This window comes from Lontra canadensis, unplaced genomic scaffold (genome assembly GCF_010015895.1).
Source record: "Lontra canadensis isolate GAN:19392208 unplaced genomic scaffold, GSC_riverotter_1.0 scaffold1, whole genome shotgun sequence".
In the NCBI taxonomy this organism is placed as follows: Eukaryota; Metazoa; Chordata; class Mammalia; order Carnivora; family Mustelidae; genus Lontra; species Lontra canadensis.
In genome coordinates, this window is record NW_022630995.1 from 113867167 (window position 1) to 113889360 (window position 22194).

At 34.2% G+C, this 22194-nt stretch overlaps 1 protein-coding gene across 3 annotated transcripts in view; it reads right to left on the bottom strand.

Moving 5' to 3' along the window:
* Positions 1-22194, bottom strand: part of CCSER1 (coiled-coil serine rich protein 1) — a 728492-nt gene that overhangs the window by 87527 nt on the left and 618771 nt on the right. For all 3 annotated transcript variants that reach the window (XM_032861661.1, XM_032861652.1, XM_032861643.1), the window contains exon 8: positions 10603-10686. In XM_032861661.1, coding sequence (XP_032717552.1) covers positions 10603-10686 — 84 coding nt within the window. The remainder of the gene's footprint in view (positions 1-10602; positions 10687-22194) is intronic.

Genomic DNA, 22194 nt, shown 5'->3' on the forward strand with positions numbered 1-22194 from the left:
CCAGTAGCTCAGAAACCCCTGTACTCCCTGGCTTGGCATGGTCTCTTCTTTGTTACTCTTTGCCAGACATTCCACCAGCATATGCATGCCACAGTGAGAAATCATCAGATTTAAGAACATTACAGTGGAGTACTTTTTGCTTCTCTGTAACAAATGTACTCAAGTTTAATTTGCATATGCATAGATATTTTAAATGACATCTTATAGTTCTGTAACTTTGATCAAAGTATTTATCATCTTTAAGTGTCAGCTTCAATTATATAAATATTTTTAAAAAAAGATATAATGGAGTGTGATGTGAGACACATAAGCAAATTATCTAGCATTAATAATGACACATGATACGGATGCTTATTTGCCTTATACTTCTCCGTCTTTAGTACTTCCACAAATATAGGTCATAAATATATTTGTCATTTTAAAAAATTTTACTCTTCCATTTATACATAAGTCTTTTGCAGTTCTTTTCCCATTATCTTAACTTTCTACCCATACCTAGTTTCTTTTACTAATTGTTTACATTACAAACCATTTTTTCTAAGTAATTAGCTTAAGACAACCATCTAATTGTACTGTTTCATCAAAAAGTTTTCTTGTGAAAATGAGAAGCAGATTACTTAAGGATGCCCTAAACTTGTAAAAAATTTTTGTTTTGCTGAATGCTGATTTTTTTTGGTTTCTTTGATTTTTAGAATAGCTTAATTTTTTTAAAGATTTTATTTATTTATTTGACAGAGAGAGAGAGAGATCACAAGTAGGCAGAGAGGCAGGCAGAGAGAGGGGGAAGCAGGCTCCCCTTGGAGCAGAGAGCCCGATGCGGGGCTCGATCCCAGAACCCTAGGATCATGACCCGAGCCGAAGGCAGAGGCTTTAACCCATTGAGCCACCCAGGTGCCCCTAGAAAATCTTAATTTTTAAAAAAATGATTTATTTATGAATTCATTTTGGGGGGGGGGGGAATACGTGCATGGAAGCAGGGGCAGGGAGAGGGAGAAGCAGACTCCACACTGAGCGTGGAGCCCCACACCACCTAAGACCCAACACCATGACCCAAGCCGAAACCAAGGGTCCATACTCACCCAACTGAGCCATCCAGGCACCCCTAGAATGTTTTAGATTATAATTTTGACTTTGTCCTTTCCTTATGTTTCTATAATTTATTTCAGTTCCTAGTCTTCAGATACTTTAGTAGTTCTATTTTCCTCTGCCATTTTATCTTCATTGTTTACTGTGGCACCTATCATGCATTTCAAGTCCCTGTTTCATGTTTCCACCACTGGCTTATTTGCTCCCTAGAACTCCCTCCATTAAATTATACAATAAAACCCAACACTACTCCTTCCCTCTTTTATTTCATTCTTTCCTCTCCCAAATTATAGAACTTCATAATGCGACGTTATCTTGTTTTATTCTCTAAAGGTTTCCTTAACAAATGTTGTAGCAGGAGCTAGGATACAAATTTTATTCACTTCTTTAAACATTTACTGAATGCCCACTTGGCTGCATGCTGAGCACAGAAGGATGACAACACCTCATCATTAAGGTGCTCATCAATGAGAGAGCAAAATGTACCAAGACAAGGTAAAGCTATACTTGAATGGAATAGGAAACACACAGGAAGTATACTTAGGCTCAAGCTTCTTGTTGGAATGATGCCCATTTTAATTTTGAATTGATGGGGTTCAAGGCAGGTGGCCCCAGAATGTGTCACTTTGGCATGTGGATTGTTTGAGGTGAAGGAAATCAAGGCCTAACAGTCATGTAGAGCTTTTTACCTCTTCTTTAACTATCTGAAAGAATTGAGATAGAAAGCCTCTACCAGGAAGAAACCCAGTACCAAAGATAATTACAGTTTACCTCTATATATAATTTTATATAGACAACGAAAGACTTCTCCGCATGACATGACAAACATTTGTTTACCAAACATTTGCTCTTGGGATGCCTGAGTGGCTCAGTCAGCTAAGTGTCTGCCTTCAGTTCAGGTCATGATCCCAAGGACCTGGGATAGAGGCCAGCATTAGGCTCCCTGCTCAGTAGAGAGTCTGCTTTTCACTCTACCTCTCCCCTTGGCTTGTGTTCTCTCTCTCTCACTCTCTCTCTTTCTCAAATAAATAAAATCTCTAAAAACATTTGATCTTTCATTCCTATGAATGGTTTTCCAACCCTTTAAAGCCCTGGATCCCTACCCCCTTTTCATTAGCTCATAATGGCATGTAAGCCTTTACTGATGGCCTTTGAGCCTCCAGTGTCTATGTGAGGCTCCCCAACACAGGAAATTACATTTGCTTCTAATTAATCTGTTTTATGTCAATTATTATGCCAGACAAAGAACCTAGAAGGAAGAAGGGAAATGTTTTTCTCCCCTACAGAACTCTCCTTTCTATTCCTTATAGAACTTAAAAATAGTCCTAGTTATAGCTCAAATAGTTGGGAATCGAGATGTTGCTAAATTATTAAAAAACACTTCTAGCCCATGCATTCATGTTTTGTTCAAATGAGTAAAATAACTGTCAGATGATATCAGATAGTTGCTGATGTTTGTTTGGATTACTGGGTTTCCTCACTGTTGACAATTCCTTCAGACTGTATTTGACAGAGTGTGGTAGATTTATTGGCAATATGAAATACACATATGTTTATATAGAGATACTGTATTCACATGCGGAATGAAGACAGAGATACTTAAGATCATCAAAAAAAACATTTATTTTCTTAGGTTTTAGTAAAATAGATTTTTCTTTCTTAATCTCTTCATCGCTCTGATAATGTTAGATCATGATTTTACAAGTACTTTTTAAAAATGGACTTCGATAGTGTCCTCACTCAGCTTCAAGAGGTGTGACATTAAATGTGCCTGTGATGTCCCAAGCCCTGAGGAAAGCCACTCTACTCACCTCTAAGGACCTGAGAAGTTGCTTGCAGGTAACTGCTCTAATCTCAGTTTAGATTGTATCATTCAATCCGCTGCCCTGATCGCCCAAGCCTGACTGGTACCACCAGTCTAATCAATCAATAAACAAGAGGTATTGTTTTTATTATGACACTGATCTATAGCAAAGGAAAACTATGACATCTTATTATATAAAACTAACCTCACTGCTTTGTAATTTATAAATTTTGATGTGTTATGAGAAAAATATATGTTCATGGAATCAGGCTGACTTTGCTGCAAATCCTAACTCTATCACTTACTATGCAGACTTGAACAAATCAGTTAATCCCTCCAAATATCTGCTTGATTATAAATGGACCGGAAGTAATACATACTTCTTGAAAAAAGTAAAATCACCAGAGCACTTGCCAAAGAATAAGAGCTCAGTAAATAATGGCTGTTATTAAAATGAACTGTTTATTCCTGTCTCCTCATATGAATGTTGGCTCCTTAACAAAGACTACTCAACTTGTTAACCCTTGCTTCAAAGTCCCTAGCTCAGCCTGGCTTTCAAATATTTAAAGATAATCAACCATGAGGTAGAACATTATATCATAATGTTTTATATTTATAAATATAAATATAATTTATATTTATACATATACACATATACATATAAATGTGTACACACATACAACATATGTAGTCTTTTACATGTTAACTCCCCCAGTAATCCACGATTTGTAACCCCCCAACCTCCACCCATGCCCCTTAAATTCTAAGTCTTTTCCCTAATTCTAAGTCTTTGGGTATCTTTATGTCCTGTTGATTACTTAAATAGTTTTATCTGGTAAGTTATTTTACAACCTGAAATCTTGATTGATATGATAAAAGAAATAAGAATGCAGAGAAACCTCTAAATTATATGACATACCATATAAATAAAAAAAAAACCACACACAAAATACCCAACTTTAGAGATGAATTAATTTCTGCTATGTGCCTAATCTGGCCATAATATAGCTGCCCACTGCATTTAAAGAATATTTATGTCTTAAAGGTATAAAACGCCTTCATACTAGCATTTAAATTATAGCACAATTATTTCCTTATATCCATGCCATACTACAATATGACAACACTTCATGATAAAGACTTAAACAAATATGTACTATTGCCAAAGCAAAGACTGTATCTTTTTGTCAGCTCTTCATCAGGGTACTGAAGTGTGTAAGGAACTAGAGGCTAATCCCCATTATGTATCACAGGATATTGCCACATTCGTACTGTACATCTGTCTCACAGACCTGAGGAAGAATGTAGTTACTGCTGCAATAAGCCTTTTCTGGATATATACAATTAATTCACCTAAAAAAAAAAAGGAAAGTAGCCTGACACTTTAATAATGTTTAAGTATACCTAATCTATTTCTTTTCTGTTCTTAATTGTTCCTAAATATGGGAAAGAAAGAGGATTTGAAAGTACTTACAGCTGTCTGTTCTTATGCAAATCATCCACGGGCCTGTAATATTCTATCTTAAAATGACTAGTATGAAATAATACCCTGAGTTATAATAGAATGTAGAGCAAGTGGGGAATTACTTTTAAGATGTATTCAGGATATGATTTTCATGCAAAAAGAATGTTTCTCTTATCAAGCAGGAATTATTCTGTTATTAAAGCTTCAAGGACATACAATTTTATTCAATTTGAATTCTGAATATGTTTTAAACCAAATCAAAATTATTCTCTTCAGATTCTTGATAAAGTGCTGTTTAGCTATATGTATTTCTTAGAGTCTTATTTTTAGCTCCCCCTTTATTATGCAGAATAACCTCATTATACATAATGCTTTACTTTCAGTTCTTCAATTGCCTTCAATTTTTCAAAATTCATCAGTTCTACAAATGCCTTTTATGCAGCTCCATATTTCGCTATTCAAATATTAACAAGTGAGCTGAGAGCTTGGTTTACATTTAAATAAAGTAAATGGGATTTTAAGAAGCTGGAGAAAAATGATTGTTTATATGTTTACTTGCATTCAAGTAACAGTTTTCAATATTTGCTTTCAGTGAGAAAAGAGGTTTAATAACACACAAAGACATATATAATTATTTTAGCTAGTATGTTATCTGTTTTTCAAGTTAGTCTTTACACGGCAGGAGGAAGAAGTGTTCAAAACTCAGTTATGTACCTACCATATAGCATACCTAGAACAGAGATCATTTGTAAAACCCCATTTCTAGAAGAAAAGCCTACTTTAAACAATCATGACATAAAATGAGATTTAGTGATGGTCAGAAAAGGAACACGGCTAGTTAAAAGGTTATCATATTCATCTTTGTAAATATAATCAAACCAAGAAGTAGTAAGTTTTAATAAACATAGTATTTGTTTATCAAGATTCTGCAAAAGGTATAATTTAGGTAACCATTAAATCATGCCTCAAATCAAATTTTGGTAAGTGCATTAGTTTTAAAACATTAAAATGAAACATACAATTTAAAATTAAGAATTTCAGAATTAGCTACTAAATTCAGCAAAATAATATATGAACTAAAATCTATGTATTCCCCCTAAAATATTTATCTTGCAGTTCTTACTCTATATGTTTACATCTTAAATAAAAATACTGCCCATGTTTACATCAAATGACAAAACTGAAGTAACTCAAGGCACATTCTTTTATCTTTATAGCTATGCTTTCATTTCATATTTGTATTTTGAATTTGTTGAATATGTTAATATGTAGAACTACAGGGGTTAAAAACACAAATTGAATTTAAAGCTTGCTAGATGTTTCTCAAATGTTAATCTCTGTACAGAGTTCTCCTCAACTGGAACTTCTCCCAATTAACCTTCATCTAAAAATACAATGTTTAAGAGACAAGTAAAAATGTGCTAACTGAAGTTGTAAGGTGTGTAAAATGTAAACATCTGAACCTGAAGTTACTTAATTAGGATTCAGACCCATAAGAAAACAAACAAAACAACACATCTTTCAGAAAGGAGTTTTACAACTGACATTTTTAGAATTGTTGACTTTTGGGAAATGCAGATGGCTTTTAGTCAGTTTTATTATTTTTTTAAGTGCTTCACAGTGCATTCCTTTACTCTTTAGCTTAGAAACTTGTGGTGACTAAGATAACAAACAGCTTTCACTACATTCTGACAAGTATCAATGTTATGTGGTAAACAGAATATGAAGACAAACATTGTAAGTATTTTTATTTGTTCTTACTTTTCTTCATTTTAATGAGGGATGTTTTTAAAGTATATTTATTTGCAGACAGTTTGTAAGCTTTTTGGCTGAAATCTTATTTTGGGGTTATTCATTTAAAGTATGACCTTTTAAGTACAACTATGCTTTTAAAGAAATATGGTGTAAAAAGCTGTATCTGATGCTTTTTTACTCAGATGAGCTACAAAATGAATGAAAGTTCCAAAGGGAAGAGTAAAAGAGTAGAAATTATAAAGTTTAGAATCATAAATTACTGACAATTTACCTTTTCTAAAGTGATTATCCATACACATTCATGTTTGACAAAGCAATAGGCATTTAAATTACTGGTAAAACACAATAGTAAATGCAAAGTATGGCGTATTGATCCTAATTAGGGCAATTACAGTTTAAGATTTACAGTCTTAGGTCCAAAAAAGTTATTTTTACTTTTCAGCTAACTTCAACTTTAAAACTATTTTGAATCAATCTATTAGTAAATACCAAACCCATTTTCTTCAATTTCTGAAATCATATAGGGCACACTTTTCATCCATATTGTGAAACCATTTATAAAATTTCTATAGCCATTTATAAGATTAATAATCATTTACCAGAAAATACCTGTACACTCCTTCCCCCTCTACCAAAACACAAGGCTACACATTTCACCACAAATGTTTATGATAAATCTCTCAGATTTATTTTAGGAACAAGAAGGCAATATTTACCATGTCCCTCAGTTTTATACTAGCAATAAAATTACATTGCAGTCTCCAACATGACCTTCACTTAATAGCTGAAAAAAACAATCAAACTCTCTCATAAGTGGGAAAAATATTTCTCTGCTTTATGTCACAAACAGCCTAAGTTAAAGTTAAAAATAACTTACTTTAAGTAACTTTTATATTGATTCTGATTGAGCATTCTTACTTTAAGCCATTACACGTAGATTTTTGGTCTAAATCTATACCAATGCATTAAATATCTTGAAGTAAATTCATGAAATCCCTAAATCTTCATTCTGGTGGGAGAGTTCTATTTCTCATACACAAAAAGTTAAATATATTTTACATATACAATAAACACAAACTTATATTTAAATATATATATATCCAAATATTATTAAAAAGAAAAGACTTCCTATCATTTCTGAAAGTTTTCTTTTCCATGCCTTCAGCTAACATCCTTATTAATAAGATGTTAAATTCTCAGTGAAGTCCATGTCACAGTTTTTCATTTCATTTCCTACTCTGAACCAGTAATTCCTAGCATTCTTTAGCAATAATCTTGACCAGGTTTTTGGTTTGATTTTTACTCTCAGATGTGACCTTTTGTCAATTAGAATCTTACAGAGAACTGTGCTATGCCAAAACAGTAAAGTCATAACCTCTATCATTAAGGTGTTGTGGTGAAGGGGTACAATTCCATCAGACCTCTGATACTTTCACTTCCCTTACAGACTAAATGATTGTGTACCTCCAAATTCACATGGAAATCCTAACCCCCATGTGATGATGGTATTTGGGGGTGGGGATGTGGGGAGGTGATTAGGATTAGATGAGGTCATAAAGGTAGGGCCTTATGGTGGGATTAGTGCCCTTATAAGAAGAATAAGGGACAAGAGAACTCCCCCTCCCACCATGGGGGTTGGGTCTTCCACATACTAACCTTTGGGGGGACACAATTCAGTCCATAGAAATATCCTTAATATTTCAAGGTAAATGGTGTTTTGTATGGCAGCATAGCAGCCTAAAATACCAAGCGAAGAACTATTTCTTTAATAGACAATAAAGAAGACCATCCATTCTACAGAACTTTTTTTTTTTTTTAACTTCATTCACACTGGCTATCAACACAGAGACACTCATCCTATAACATACAATTTTATTGGGGACCATAATCTAGTAACACTAAAGCAATGGTTCTCAACTGGGGGAAATTTTGTCCTTGTGGATTATTTGAAATGTGTGGAAGGTACTACTGGAGAGAGAACAGAGGGCAGGGATACTGTTATATATCCTGCAGTGCTCAGAACTTACAACAAACAATAATCTGGTACCAAATGTCAAGAGCACTGCTATTGGAAAACCCTGCTCTAAAGATAGTAACTCCAACCTTGCATTTAAAAACCTTTCTTTTGCATCAACCCCACATTGCCCCAACTAACTTAATACTCCTGAAACTACCAAAGTGAGGCCTGAGTAAGTAAACAATTATACAAAAAAATAAGTTTATTATTAAGTTGAAAATAATCTTTTCTTGATCTAATTATATCTAAATTTGATTTGTAAGGTTTACAAAATTCTTGTAATAGCAGTGGTTAAAATGAAAAATCCAAGATAAACAATAGAAAACTACCTCCAAATTACCGATCTATTATAACATATTATAATAGAATACAGCTAAATTGGTTTCTAAAATGTTTTAAAATTTTCAAATTTAGATAGGTAATGTATAAAGGTGAAGCTTAATGTTCATCTTGTCAAAATGTCACAAGTTATTTGTTATATGGATCAAAAGTGTCACAAATTAATTTTTAATGGATCCAAGTGGGTTATGTTGCTTTTATGGGGTTGTACCCCTCCTATATGCTCCAAATCCAGTTTTAATGATGGGTTTTTCTTTTTAGCAACGTCCCTTCTTCCTTAAATCCCCACATCACTTATGCTTTCTTCTTTAGCTATAGTCTTCTTTAATAAAACCAACTTTGTTTTCACAAGTTTAACATTTTCCTGTTTAAATATCCAAGATGATAATGCAAAGCACATAGCAAAAAAAAATGAAAATAATACCTTGATTGTTACCTGGTAAATTTTAGAGGCTAATTAGTCATTTCGGGTCATTCAAGTTAAAAAGAAAAAAATAAAATCAAGAAAAAAACAGAAACAAAATGCTTGAATGTCATTTTACTAAATCAGCCAACAGAAAACTTTCTTTCTTGGAGGGAGGGGTACTGAGTTGCTTTAAGACTAGAACTATGTAATATAGTCTTTCAAAGTAAGCATTTTCTTTCTAATTTCATTCAACAAATGAAGGTCTGATGTCTTGTATGTGCTGTTTTAAATCTGACACTACTAATGTTCAGGGGGAGAGAAATGAATGCTTCTTTCTGAGTTAATCCTCCAAAAATAAGCATTCTCTGACAAAGTGAATGGTAGATTTTCTGTTTTGTTAAAACTGGTGATTCTATGCATCTTTACTATTAATCTACATGATTTTTATTCAACTCAGATTTTTTGTATCCCACATAAACAAAGCTTGATTACTAACATATATCTATAGTGTTATATTAAATATAGAAATGTCTTCCTACTGTAATAAATAAAATTTATAATAAATCAATTACTTATTTACAGAAAGTTATTCCCAGAAATGTAAGACATGTTCCTTTTGTCTGTAGTACTGTTGCTATTTTAAATACTGGTTTATAGGTTTTCTACAGCAGCAATAATATGCTCATAAAGCCAATAATCAGCATCAAAGGAATCATACCATAGTCTAAATAAAGGTCAAATTTCAGTAAAAACACTGTCCATTGCCAAGAACAAATAAAATATGCCCTAAATTTGTCTGCTCTCTCACTAATATGTTAAGAACTCTCAGAAGCTTGATGGTCTATAAAATCTGTTTTGTCATTTAATTGTATCAGATAATTATGTAATATATCATTGTTAATGTAGTCAATTCTGACATCATAAAGAACTATTGACTAGGATTTGTTTTTTTTTTTTATCTTGATAATGAGTCAGGCTCTCCTACTGTGTAGTGTTTCTTCATTTTATTGGCATTGTTAAGAACTCTTTAAAATTCCTTTCTCATTCTTATCTTACGGATCACTTTTTATTAAACTCAGTGAATTTTATTGCAAAATATTGTTGATATACAAGTTGAAAACACATACTTAGAAAAGTAATGCACATTGCTATTCTTATTACCTACCAAATGTGTTTTCAGATTATAAAACTTTAACTTAAGACTTTTATGATGTCACATTTTAAAACACCCTGAAAACACCAACTATAAAGATGTAATACTTTGTGTAATTTTTATATAGTATAGATATTACATAAATTAAAAATCTCATTAAGTTAATACCTTTTTGGTAGCTTTGTGAAAATAAAAAGTAAAATCTATTTTTTGTTTAAGATTTCTGAGTACTTTCCTTCATATTACATGATTATATCTCTAGGTAGTGTAGTCTGAAGTTAAATCACACAGTTTACAAAATAAAATATGGCCTTAGTCTCTACAATTTTTAATAAATCCAACTAGAACATGTAGCCTTGGTTTAGGGATCTGTTTCTGGAATTACACAAAGTTCAATATAGATTATAGACCATCCTATTTTTCAGACTTTGAAATAATCATTGCTATAGGACTATAAAATTGATAATGAATCTGATTTAAGCACTAACAGTTTCTAACGAAGAAGGCGTTGGATGGTTTACAGCAAATAACCTTGCAAGGAAAGTATACTTGTGGGCCAAGTATTTTTATCACTTACCAGCTCTTCCTGAAGTTGGGAGATGAGTTCATCCCGCTCTTTTAGCTGCAGCTTCAGCAGTGAGCATTCATCTTTCATTATATCCTATAAAAACATCAAAGAGACAGCATAATAGGCTTAGCCCTTTCACTTTGCTCTTGATAAGGAAAGTCAGCTTCACACAGTGGGAGATAATTCATATGACTAATGAAACTGAAATTTTCTCTACAGTGTGGTATTTTTCATAATATATTCTAAGTTGCAAAATAAACAAGCTAATGTATCTGAAGATATTATTCTATATATATATACACACTTTTTTTAAAAAATCAGTCTTTCTCTTTGATATTCATTTGTCCATTTTGTTGCCAATAACAGAAACTAGTGAATTATCCTAAATTCTTTCTTCCCATTCTTGTGCATACATAGTTGAGTAGAAAAAGGACTATACTTTAAAAGAGATAATTTTATCTACCATTTGTTCCCCTACTCTAATGAAATATTAATTCCCAAACCAGTTACCATGTTACAGCCTTTGTCTTTAAAGACATTTCTCTAATATTTCTCCCTTCCCCTAGAGCTCTATCTTTGGGCATTTAATCTTCTCACTGGTCAAGTACACTCAGGCACAGCCTCTGTGTACACAATACATCCATATCTAGGGCCTATATTACTGTATGCTGGTAACTCTCAGATAAAATTACTTAATCAAGACTCCTCCATCTTCCAAGCATCAGTCCACAAACAAAACTACTTATTGAGCATATACTCACATTGTCCCATAGACATTCCAGGGCAACTATCATCTCATCATTCCCCCTCTACCTGAAAACTTCACTTCTTCTTACTTCTCACACCTTCCTAGTTTCTAAAAATACCCAGGAAGCCATCCTATATTCTCAGTTTTTACTCACTCTGAACCAAATCTGATACCTCTCTCATCTCTATTTCTTTATTATGTCTTAGACTCACTCACTCTTCTCTAAACTCATTAATTTACTCTAGGTACTCATTGCTTCTTTCATGGCTTAATGCAGTTAAGTTTCTCAACTGGTTTTCTATCGCATTCCCAATCTGCCAGAGATATTTGCCTTAATGGGGATAAATTACATTCCTTCTTATTTAACAGCTGATCACCTCCTTCAGGAAAATAAAGAAGGCAACACTCTTTAGCACAGCATATAGTGCCTTTCGTTATCTGCTACTTGCTTATTTCTGGAGCTTCAAAGTTTTCATTTCCAACTTTCTTAACAACTTTCACTCATTCCTACAGAACTAAAACACAAGGTGTTTTATCTATCCTTGCTTTACACATACACAAGTCTGGATTATACAGTCTTCTACCCACAGCACCCCTCTCTTCCCCACAACTGTGCTTTTAGAGGCATTTCAGACATTGCACCTTATTCCACTAGAGAGGTTCCCCTTGTTGGCTGAGTAAGATGTCTCTTGGGACTAAGGGCATGCTCCATGGCATCTAAATCATACGTCATTTCATGCAATATTAATACTTTACACGCTGTTTGCTTATTCCCCAGCCTCTTTGGACCTTTCTCCCCCTCCACTTCAGCAAACAGACTATTTCATTAGCACCAAACACTGTAACTAATGTGTATAAGCTCAAAGCCAGATTTCCTTCCATAAAATCACCAAATAAGTAATATAAACATTAGAATTCCCACTTTTTCTGAATCTGTTAACTGAACTGGCAAGGAAAACAACAGCTAATGACTTAAAAACAACAACAACAACAGAATACTTGTTTATTTTGGTTTTCATGGTGTTAATAATTTCTACTTCCTCTAAACTAAGCAACGCCGAACACAGGATTTGGACTTACTAATTTCTTCCAGTTGTTTACAACCAGATTGACTGGGAGAGGCTAATTAGCCTCCTTTTGCAGTAGGCCTACTTCTTTCCTAAATCATGTTTTCATAGAGTTTACACTCATTGTTTTGAATATTTATTTTCATAGATTTTAAATATTAATGCAAAGAATGCTTAGCCTGCTCCACAATATAAAGGAAAAAAAAAAATAGCAAACTTAAGAGGTAGCTAAAAGAATAATCCTGCTTCTTAGAATCTGAGATCTAGGATCAAATTGTTGGGCTTTCAATTAACTAGTCCTGTGGATCTGTGCTAGTAACTTTTGTGTGGAGGTTGAAGATAACAGCAGACCATAAACTACCTGATGGCAAATACTGCACTGTACTAAAGTTATATTCCCAAAGCCTTGCATAATATCTCACTTAAGAAAAAATAATTCTTCTCATAAAATAAAATGTCACAGGTAAGTTCTTCAGGAAACAAATATTGAGGTGGAGTTAAGGGTGCAAATGGTTTATTAGAGATTAAACCCATGTAAAAAGAAAAGAAAAATCAGACTTGGGTAGGGAGATAGCTGGACCCAGATTCATACCTGACGAGTCCTCTGTCAGCCAAATGAAGAGATCCAGCGCCAAGAGCGCCTGTTAAGGAAATCACAGGTTGAGGGAAAGTGGGCAGGCCCTTATATCACTCCCTGTTCAGTCACTGACTGGGGGCTGTCTCAAGAGCGAGATCTCAGCTGCTGTTATTTATTCTTTGTTTCAGATCATCCACAGATGAGATTGACTTCAGCTAGAAAGAAGAGGCAGGCCCTTAGGGCATGAGCTAAGAGTAAAAGGCAATCGGCCAACCACAGGACTTGGAGCTGGGCAGTGAGTCCTTTACTGAAAGAAGATCTGGGCATCTGTCTGAATCTACTACAACTGTTTTTTATAGATTAATTATCAACAATATTTTTGTATGTGAATTAATTATTTTGTTGATTAATTAATTAATCAATTTAATCAAATTAATTAATTTAAAATGGAAGATTCACCTATATTGTGACTAACAGGAATCATAAAAAAAAATTGGTTTTTCAAAAATACACTCACTTTATACAATTCTCTCATTTTGTCCCTGGGGAACTTCTTCAAGAAATTCATAATCTCAGTTTTCAATCAGATAGGTGTACTATATCATTTACATTTACTTATGGAATAATGCATTAATTATTTATGTCATCAGAAGCCAATTTTTACAAAAACATTTATGATGACTATGCAATGAATCTTAGTTATTTAGAGTTTCATTTTTAGTTGTCATATATACATGTGTCAATATTCACAGAAGTATTTGTCTAATACATAAAATAAAATCCCTTGAACAACATTCTTAGCTTAAGACTAAGAGCAATATCCCCTCAATATTCTCACCATGTTTACAAATTTCTAGGATGTATTTGGCAGGATAATCTACTGAGTTAGAAATCATATTAATGTGTAGAATTAACTCAATTTTAACATTCTTGATTTTTCAAATAACCAGATGCCTGGGTAGCTCAGTTAGTTAAGCATCTGCCTTTGTCCCAGGTCATGATCTCAGGGTCCTGGGATCCAGTCCCACATCTGGCTCCCTGCTCAGTGGGGAGTTTGCTCCTCCCTCACCCTCTGATCCTAGCCCCTGCTCATGCCTGTTCGCTCTTTCTCTTAAATAAACAAAAGCTTAAAAAAAATTATTCCATTAACCTGTAGGCTAATGTAACCAATTTAACCTTGTACTTATTTAAAGATTTATTTATTTATTTGAGAGAGAAAGAGCACACAGCAGGGAGGGGCAGAAGGAGAGGGAGAAAGTGTCTTAAGCACACCCCCCACTCACTGTGTGGAGCCTGACACCGGGCTCAATTTCACAACCCTGAGATCATGACCTGAGCTGAAATCAAGAGTTTGGACTAAGCTTCTGCTTATTTAAATGTATATTATTCATTGATAGGAAACTACAGATTTTAATAATTATGACATTTTCTCATTTAAGCAGAATTAATTTTCAGGACTAAAATGCAATTCTATTTTTTTAAATTAAATTATTTCTAAATTCATTAATTATTCATAAATATGGAACTCACAGTGTGGTAGATTAAAGATAGCTACAAGTATTTTGTTACTATTCCTACTGAAAGATGAGGACAATGCTCTGTCCTTGGATCTAGGCTGGTTTTATTGTTTGACCATGAGGATACAATGGAATTAACTCTACATGACTTCCAGGACTAGATAAGAAAAAGCCTTTCAGATTCCACAACTGATCTCCTACGATGCTCCTTTCTCAGGAAGCCAACAGCCATGCCAAAAAGTAAAACCACATGTACTTCTGTTGACAGCCCCCTATGAGCTGTGAGAGGATACCCAGCTTCAATGGCCAGTCCTGAGAATGAGCCATTTTGCACATCTAGCCAAGTGGAGCTTTCAAGTGACCAAAGCCCACAACACTATCTGACCATAACTGCCCAAGTTGAATTATTCCCAAATTCCTGACCTGCAAACAGTGAACATTTAAAATTATTATTTTATACAATTAATTTTGGTGATGCACATGTGGACAAAAACTCCAAATTACTATAATTAGAATTATAGTTGTAAAAAATGTATGCAGCTAGTTTTTAAATAGAATTTTTTGTGATTTAATTTATGACTTTTGTGATTTAAGTTATAGTTTAAATAGTGCAATTGTCAAATAGCTCATTTCATGCATGAAAGGAAGATTTACAACCTCATTGCACAAGTTACTAGAGAAGCAGACATACAGATATAAAAGTAGTTTACAAATTATCTTATTCTTGTACTTTTATTTGATAAATTTGGAAAGTTAGAGCCAGATACACAGATATTCAGGTAATTTGTCCCAAATTCACTTAGCTGACTTCAATCCCATATATTCCATAATTTATTTTTGCCTAGAATTAGAACCAAATCATTGGGTCAGACTATTATATAAACAGAAATCAAATGCCAAAAAAAAAAAAGGCAAGTAGAATCCATAAATCATTTTGAAAATGATCTTATGCTGAAATTAGAAATACAGGTTAAAAAAAAATCACATAATTTCTAACTCACAGACCTTCAGATAATTCTGCAGGTAAAATTATTAATGTAATTCTGGGCTACTGTTTACAAACACATGTCAAAATTGGTATTAAGTCATCATGATTCTTTCTATTTATAGACCTCTGGAGGGCTTTACTTTATGATTTACAAGTTATTTCCTCATTCTTATAAACAAAAAGGTCAAAATATTTTTAAAAAATAAAGGAAAGAGACAACTTTATCTGAGAAAAGGAGAACAGAATGTTATGAACAAGTAGAAAAAAAAGAAATAGAAATATGGTAGGAAAGGACAGCAGGGCAGAGGTTACAAAACACAAAATTGTATAATAATAGACAATGTATTTTGCAGCTCTACCTAACTAACTGACCTTCTATAATTCTTATGTTAACTGAGTTTTAAAGTAGCATGCTATCTGCAATACCTGAGCAGCTAGAGAAATAAAGCAGTGTAGGCATATAGTCACAGGAGCATAAGAGGAACTGCTTTTTGAGTATTGAAAACAAAGTCAGAGTGCTTGGGTGGCTCAGTTGGTTAAGTGTCTGCCTTTGGCTCAGGTCATGATCCTGTCGTCCCAGGATCAAGCCCCACATCAGGCTCCCCACTCAACGGGGAGTCTGCCTCTCCCTCTGACCCTCCCTGTTCTCATGCTTTCGCTTTCTCTTTTTCTCAAATAAGTAAATCTTTTAAAAAGTGAGTAAAAACACCACTCTAATTCTTTATTATTTAGTTTGAAATAATTGAAAAAATTATAAAACATTTCAATATTAATGCTACATCATGAAAAATTGTCTTTTTATATTCAATTAAAAATATTCTGGTTATGACTTTGTACATTCCCTTATGAGATAAAGTAACATTTCATTGATTTACAGCATATTTCCTAAATATTTTTATAGAAATATAAAAATTAAAAAGGCATAATAAGTGTTCAAAGTGAGTACTTTAGAAATACATATTTTTAGCATATAGATCAAATCAGGAAACAGCATTATCCCTTGACACAATGGCATACTGGCTTTGATTTTCCAAAAATCAAAGATTAGCATAATCTTTTCATTTGCAAGTTTTACTCTTAGGAAATATTAAGACTTCTTACTGATCTTTATCACTCAAAAGATAATGATAACGATACCTGATATGTGTATAGGATGGGGCTTTATAATTTGTAGAACAATTTTATGTACAGAATTTCTTTTTACAATAGAGTATCTTTTGACCAGTTATTGGGCAAAATGGTACATTTCTAGGATAAATAAAGGCTTGAGGCATAAAAAGGAAGCAAAAAAGCAATTTTAGCAAAGGTCAAACAAAAGGAAATAATTAATAATAATACTAAGACACTTAGAATGTTTTCCTTAACCTCTCAAAAAATTTTATTGTATTCCTACATTTTTTGGAATCATTAAAAACATAGTTTTTAATGTTTTTAATGTTTAATAACCTGAGAAATGTGCTAGGATGTTAAAACAGTTCCATGAGACCATGGGCTTGTCATTTCCACATTATTAGACTGCTCTTAGATTCACTTTCTTACATCAATAAGAAAAAGTGGGGTTGCATAACTCTTTTAATGTACTTTACCTTATTTTTTTTCTATACAGTAAGTGAAGAGAACATGTTAATCTAAGTCATGATCTTTATAAAAAATATTTACTCAAAACGTTCACTATTTTATTATTTGTTTCATACAGGATTTTTTTTGGGGGGGGATGGTTAAAAATAGTAGGAATAGTAACAAAATATTTGTAGCTATCTTTAATCTACCACACTGTGAGTTCCATATTTATAAATAATTAATGAGTTTAGAAATAATATAATTTAATGTGGGAGGCCACGGTAAGGCTTGAGACGAGAACCAAACCAGGCCCTGACTTGTGCCTCCTTTAAAGGCTGAATAGCCGAACAAAAGGCTTAGGTCGATAAAGTCGAGTAGCACTGAGAAAAGGGTCTGTGCTATGTGTTGTGCACTCACCTACGTGACTTCCCACACATTTGCTAGTCAGATAGAGATGATTTGGTCGGGGTCAGAAATTCTTGGCTGGTCCTTGCTGTCCTTGCACGGGCTATAGACTACACCACTGTAAGACTATGCTGTGCTTGCATAAACTATGTCTTGAGTGGCCTTGAAGTCAGTACATCTGGCACTAGAGGGTCTGCTACTGGTGCTTGGGAAATAGATATTGGGAAAGCTTGAAGGATTTTCTGTGCATGTTGCAAACTCTTTAGTAATCAGCTAAAAATAGATACTTTCTTATGATTGTTTCTGTTAGCTATATAATGCCTTGCTGCCTTGAATAAAATTGGCACTATTGGACATCCTCCTTGGTGCTCCTTCTGCCCCCATCTCTTTGTCTCTTAATTTCTTTTCACCATCCTCTTACCCTCTTGACCCTGATTGATTTGTCACGCCGGCCGCGACAATTTAATTTAAAAAAATAGAATTGCACTTTAGTCCTGAAAATTAATTGTGCTTGAATGAGAAAATGTCATAATTATTAAAATCTGTAGTTTCCTATCTATGAATAATATATATTTAAATAAGCAGAAGCTTAGTCCAACTCTTGATTTCAGCTCAGGTCATGATCTCGGGGTTGTGAAATTGAGCCTGGTGTCAGGCTCCACAGTGAGTGGAGAGTGTGCTTAAGACTCTACCTCTCCTTCTGCCCCTCTAATAGTAACACTGACAAGGTTCAGTGACAAAGGGAAAAGCCTGAAAGAAGCTTCACACAAGAGGTCTGTAACATACAATGGTAGAAATATTAGACTCGAAGCAGACCTATACACAGAGACCTGTCAGGCCAGAAAGGACTGGCATGATATATTCAGAGCACTAAACAAGAAAAATATGGAGCCAAGAATAGTATATCCACATAGGCTATCATTGAAAATAGAATGAGAGATAAACATATTCCAGGACAAACAAAAAATAAAAGAATTTGTAAACAACAAACCAGCCCTACAGGAAATATTGAAAGGGGTCCTCTAAGCAAAGAGAGAGCCTAAAAGTAACATAGACCAGAAAGGAACAGAGACAATATACAGTAACAGTCACCTTATAGGCAATACAATGGCAAAAAATCCCCAATCAAAAGACACAGGGTATCAGAATAGATAAAAAAAACAAGACCCATTGATATGCTGTCTTCAAAAAACATATTTTAGACCCAAAGACACCTCCAGATTTACAGTGAGGGGGTGGAAAACAATTTACCATGGTAATGGACATCAAAAGAAAGGGTGGCAATCCATATATCAGATCAATTAGATTTTAAGCCAAAGACTATAATAAGAGATGAGGAGGGACACGATATCATACTTAAAGGGTCTATCCAACAAGAAGATCTAACAATTTTAAATATCTATGCCCCTAACATGGGAGTAGCCAATTATATAAACCAATTAATAACAAAATCAAAGAAACACATCAACAATAACACAATAATAGTAGGGGACTTTCATACCCCCCTCACTGAAATGGACAGATCATGCAAGCAAAAGATCAACAAGGAAATAAAGGCTTTAAATGACACACTGGACCAGATGAACATCACAGATATATTCAGAACATTCCATCCCAAAGCAACAGAATACACATTCTTCTCTAGTACACATGGAACATTCTCCAGAATAGATCACATCTTGGGTCACAAATCAGGTCTCAACTGGTACCAAAAGATTGGGATCATTCCCTGCATATTTTCAGACCACAATGCTTTGAAAATAGAACTCAACCACAAGAGGAAAGTTGAAAAGAACTCAAATACATGGAGGCTAAAGAGCATCCTACTAAAGAATGAACAGGTCAACCAGGAAATTAAAGAAGAATTGAAAAAATTCAGGGCAACAAATGAAAATGAAAGCATAACTGTTCAAAATCTTTGGGACACAGCAAAGGCAGTCCTGAGAGGAAAGTATATAGCGGTACAAGCCTTTCTCAAGAAACAAGAAAGGTCTCAAGTATACAACCTAACTCAACACCTAAAGGAGCTGGAGAAAGAACAGCAAAGAAAGTCTAAACCCAGCAGCAGAAGAGCTATAATAAAGATCAGAGCAGAAATCAATGAAATAGGAACCAAAAGAACAGTAGAGCAAATCAACAACACTAGGAGCTGGTTCTCTGAAAGAATTAATAAGATTGATAAACCCCTGGCCAAACTTATCAAAAAGAAAAGAGAAAGGACCCAAATTAATAAAATCATGAACAAAAGAAGAGAAATCACAACCAACACCAAAAAATACAAAATTACAAGCAAATATATGCCAGCAAATTTTACAATCTGGGAGAAATGGATGCATTCCTAAAGACATATAAACTACCAAAATTAAGCCAGAAATAAGTAGAAAGCTTGAGCAGATCCATAACCAATAAGGAGATTGAAGCAATCATCAAAAATCTACCAACAAGAGCCCAGGGCCAGATGGCTTCCCAGGGGAATTCTTCCAAACACTTAGAGAAGCATTAATACCTATTCTTCTGAAACTGTTCAAAAAAAAAAAAAAAAGAAAGAAAAGAAAAGAAAGAAAGAAACAGATGGAAAATGTCCAAATTCATTTTGTGAGGCCAGCATTACCTTGATCCCCAAACCAGACAAAGCCCCAACAAAAAGGAGAATTACAGACCAATATCCTTGATGAACATGTATGAGAAAATTCTCATCAAAATACTAACCAATAGGATCCAACAGTACATTAAAGGATTATTCACCACAACCAAGTGGGATTTATTCCTGGGCTGCAAGGTTGGTTCAACATCTTCAAATCAATGTGGCACAGTACACTAATAAAGAAGAAGAAGCATATGATACTCTCAATAGATGCTGAAAAAGCATTTGACAAAGTACAGCATCCTTTCTTGATCAAAACTCTTCACAGTGTAGGGATAGAGGGTACATACCTCAATATCATCAAAGCCATCTATGAAAAACCCACAGTGAATATCATTCTCAATGGGGAAAAACTGAGAGCTTTCCCCCTAAGATCAGGAACATGGTAGGGATGTCCACTATCACCACTGCTATTCAACATAGTACTAGAAGTTCTAGCCTCGGCAATCAGACAACAGAAAGAAATAAAAGTCATCTGAATTGGCAAAGAAGTCAAACTCTCACTCTTTGCAGATGATATGAAGTGTAGTCTTTTGGGTTTTCCACAAAGTGGAAAACCCAAAAGACTACACTTCAAAACTGCTAGAACTCACACAAGAATTCAGTAAAATGTCAGGATATAAAATCAATGCACTGAAATCAGTTGCATTTCTATACACCAACAACAAGACAGAAGAAAGAGAAATTAAGGAGTCGATCCTATTTGTAATTGCACCCAAAACCATAAGATACCTAGGAATAAACCTAACCAAAGAGGCAATCATGAAAGAAATTGAGGAAGACACAAAGAAATGGAAAAATATTCCATGCTCATGGATTGCAAGAACAAATATTGTGAAAATATCTATGCTACCTAAAGCAATCTACACATTTAATGCAATCCCTATCGAAATACCATCAATTTTATTCAAAGAAATGGAACAAATAATCTTAAAATTTATATGGAACCAGAAAAGACCTTGAATAGCCAGACGAATGTTGAAAAAGAAAATCAAAGTTGGTGGCATCACAATTCCAGACTTTAAGCTCTATTACAAAGCTGTAATCATCAAGACAGTATGGTCCTGGCACAAAAACAGACACATAGATGAATGGAACAGAATAGAGAGCCCAGAAATAGACCCTCAACTTATGGTCAACTAATCTTCAACAAAGCAGGAAACAATGTCCAATGGAAAAAAGACATCCATTCAACTAATGGAATTGGGAAAATTGGACAGCAAAAGAATGAAACTGGACCATTTCCTTACATTGCACTTAAAAATAGACTCAAAGGATGAAAGACCTCCATGTTGAGACAGGAATCTATCAAAATCCTTGAGGAGAATACAGGCAGCAACCTCTTCAACCTCAGCCATAGAAACTTCTTCCATAGAAACATCGCCAAAGGCAAGGGAAGCAAGGGCAAAAATGAACTACTGGGACTTCATCAAGGTAAGAAGCTTTTGCACAGCAAAGGAAAGAGTTAACAAAACCAAAAGATACCTGACAGAATGGGAGAAGATATTTGCAAACGACATATCAGATAAAGGGCTAGTGTCCAAAATCTATAAAGAACTTAGCAGACTCAATGCCCAAAGAACAAATAATCCAATCAAGAAATGGACAGAAAACATGAACAGACATTTCTGCAAAGAAAACATCCAAATGGCCAACAGACACATGAACAAGTGCTCCACATCACTCGGCATCAGGGAAATACAAATCAAACCCACAATGAGATACCACCTCACGTCAGTCAGAATGGCTATAATTAACCAATCAGGAAATGTCAGATGCTGGCGAGGAAGCAGAGAAAGAGGAATCCACCTACACTGTTGCTGGGAATATAAGTTGGTATAGCCACTCTTGAAAACATTATGGAGGTTCCGCCAAAAGTTTAAAATAGAGCTATCCTATGACCCAACAATCACACTACTGGGTATTTACCCTAAAGATACAAATGTAGTAATCCAAAGGGGTTCATGCACCCAAAGTTTATAGCAGCAATGTCCACAATAGCCAAACTATGGAAAGAACTAGATGTCCATCAAGAGATGAGTAGATAAAGAAGATGTGGTATATATATATATATATATATATATATATATATATA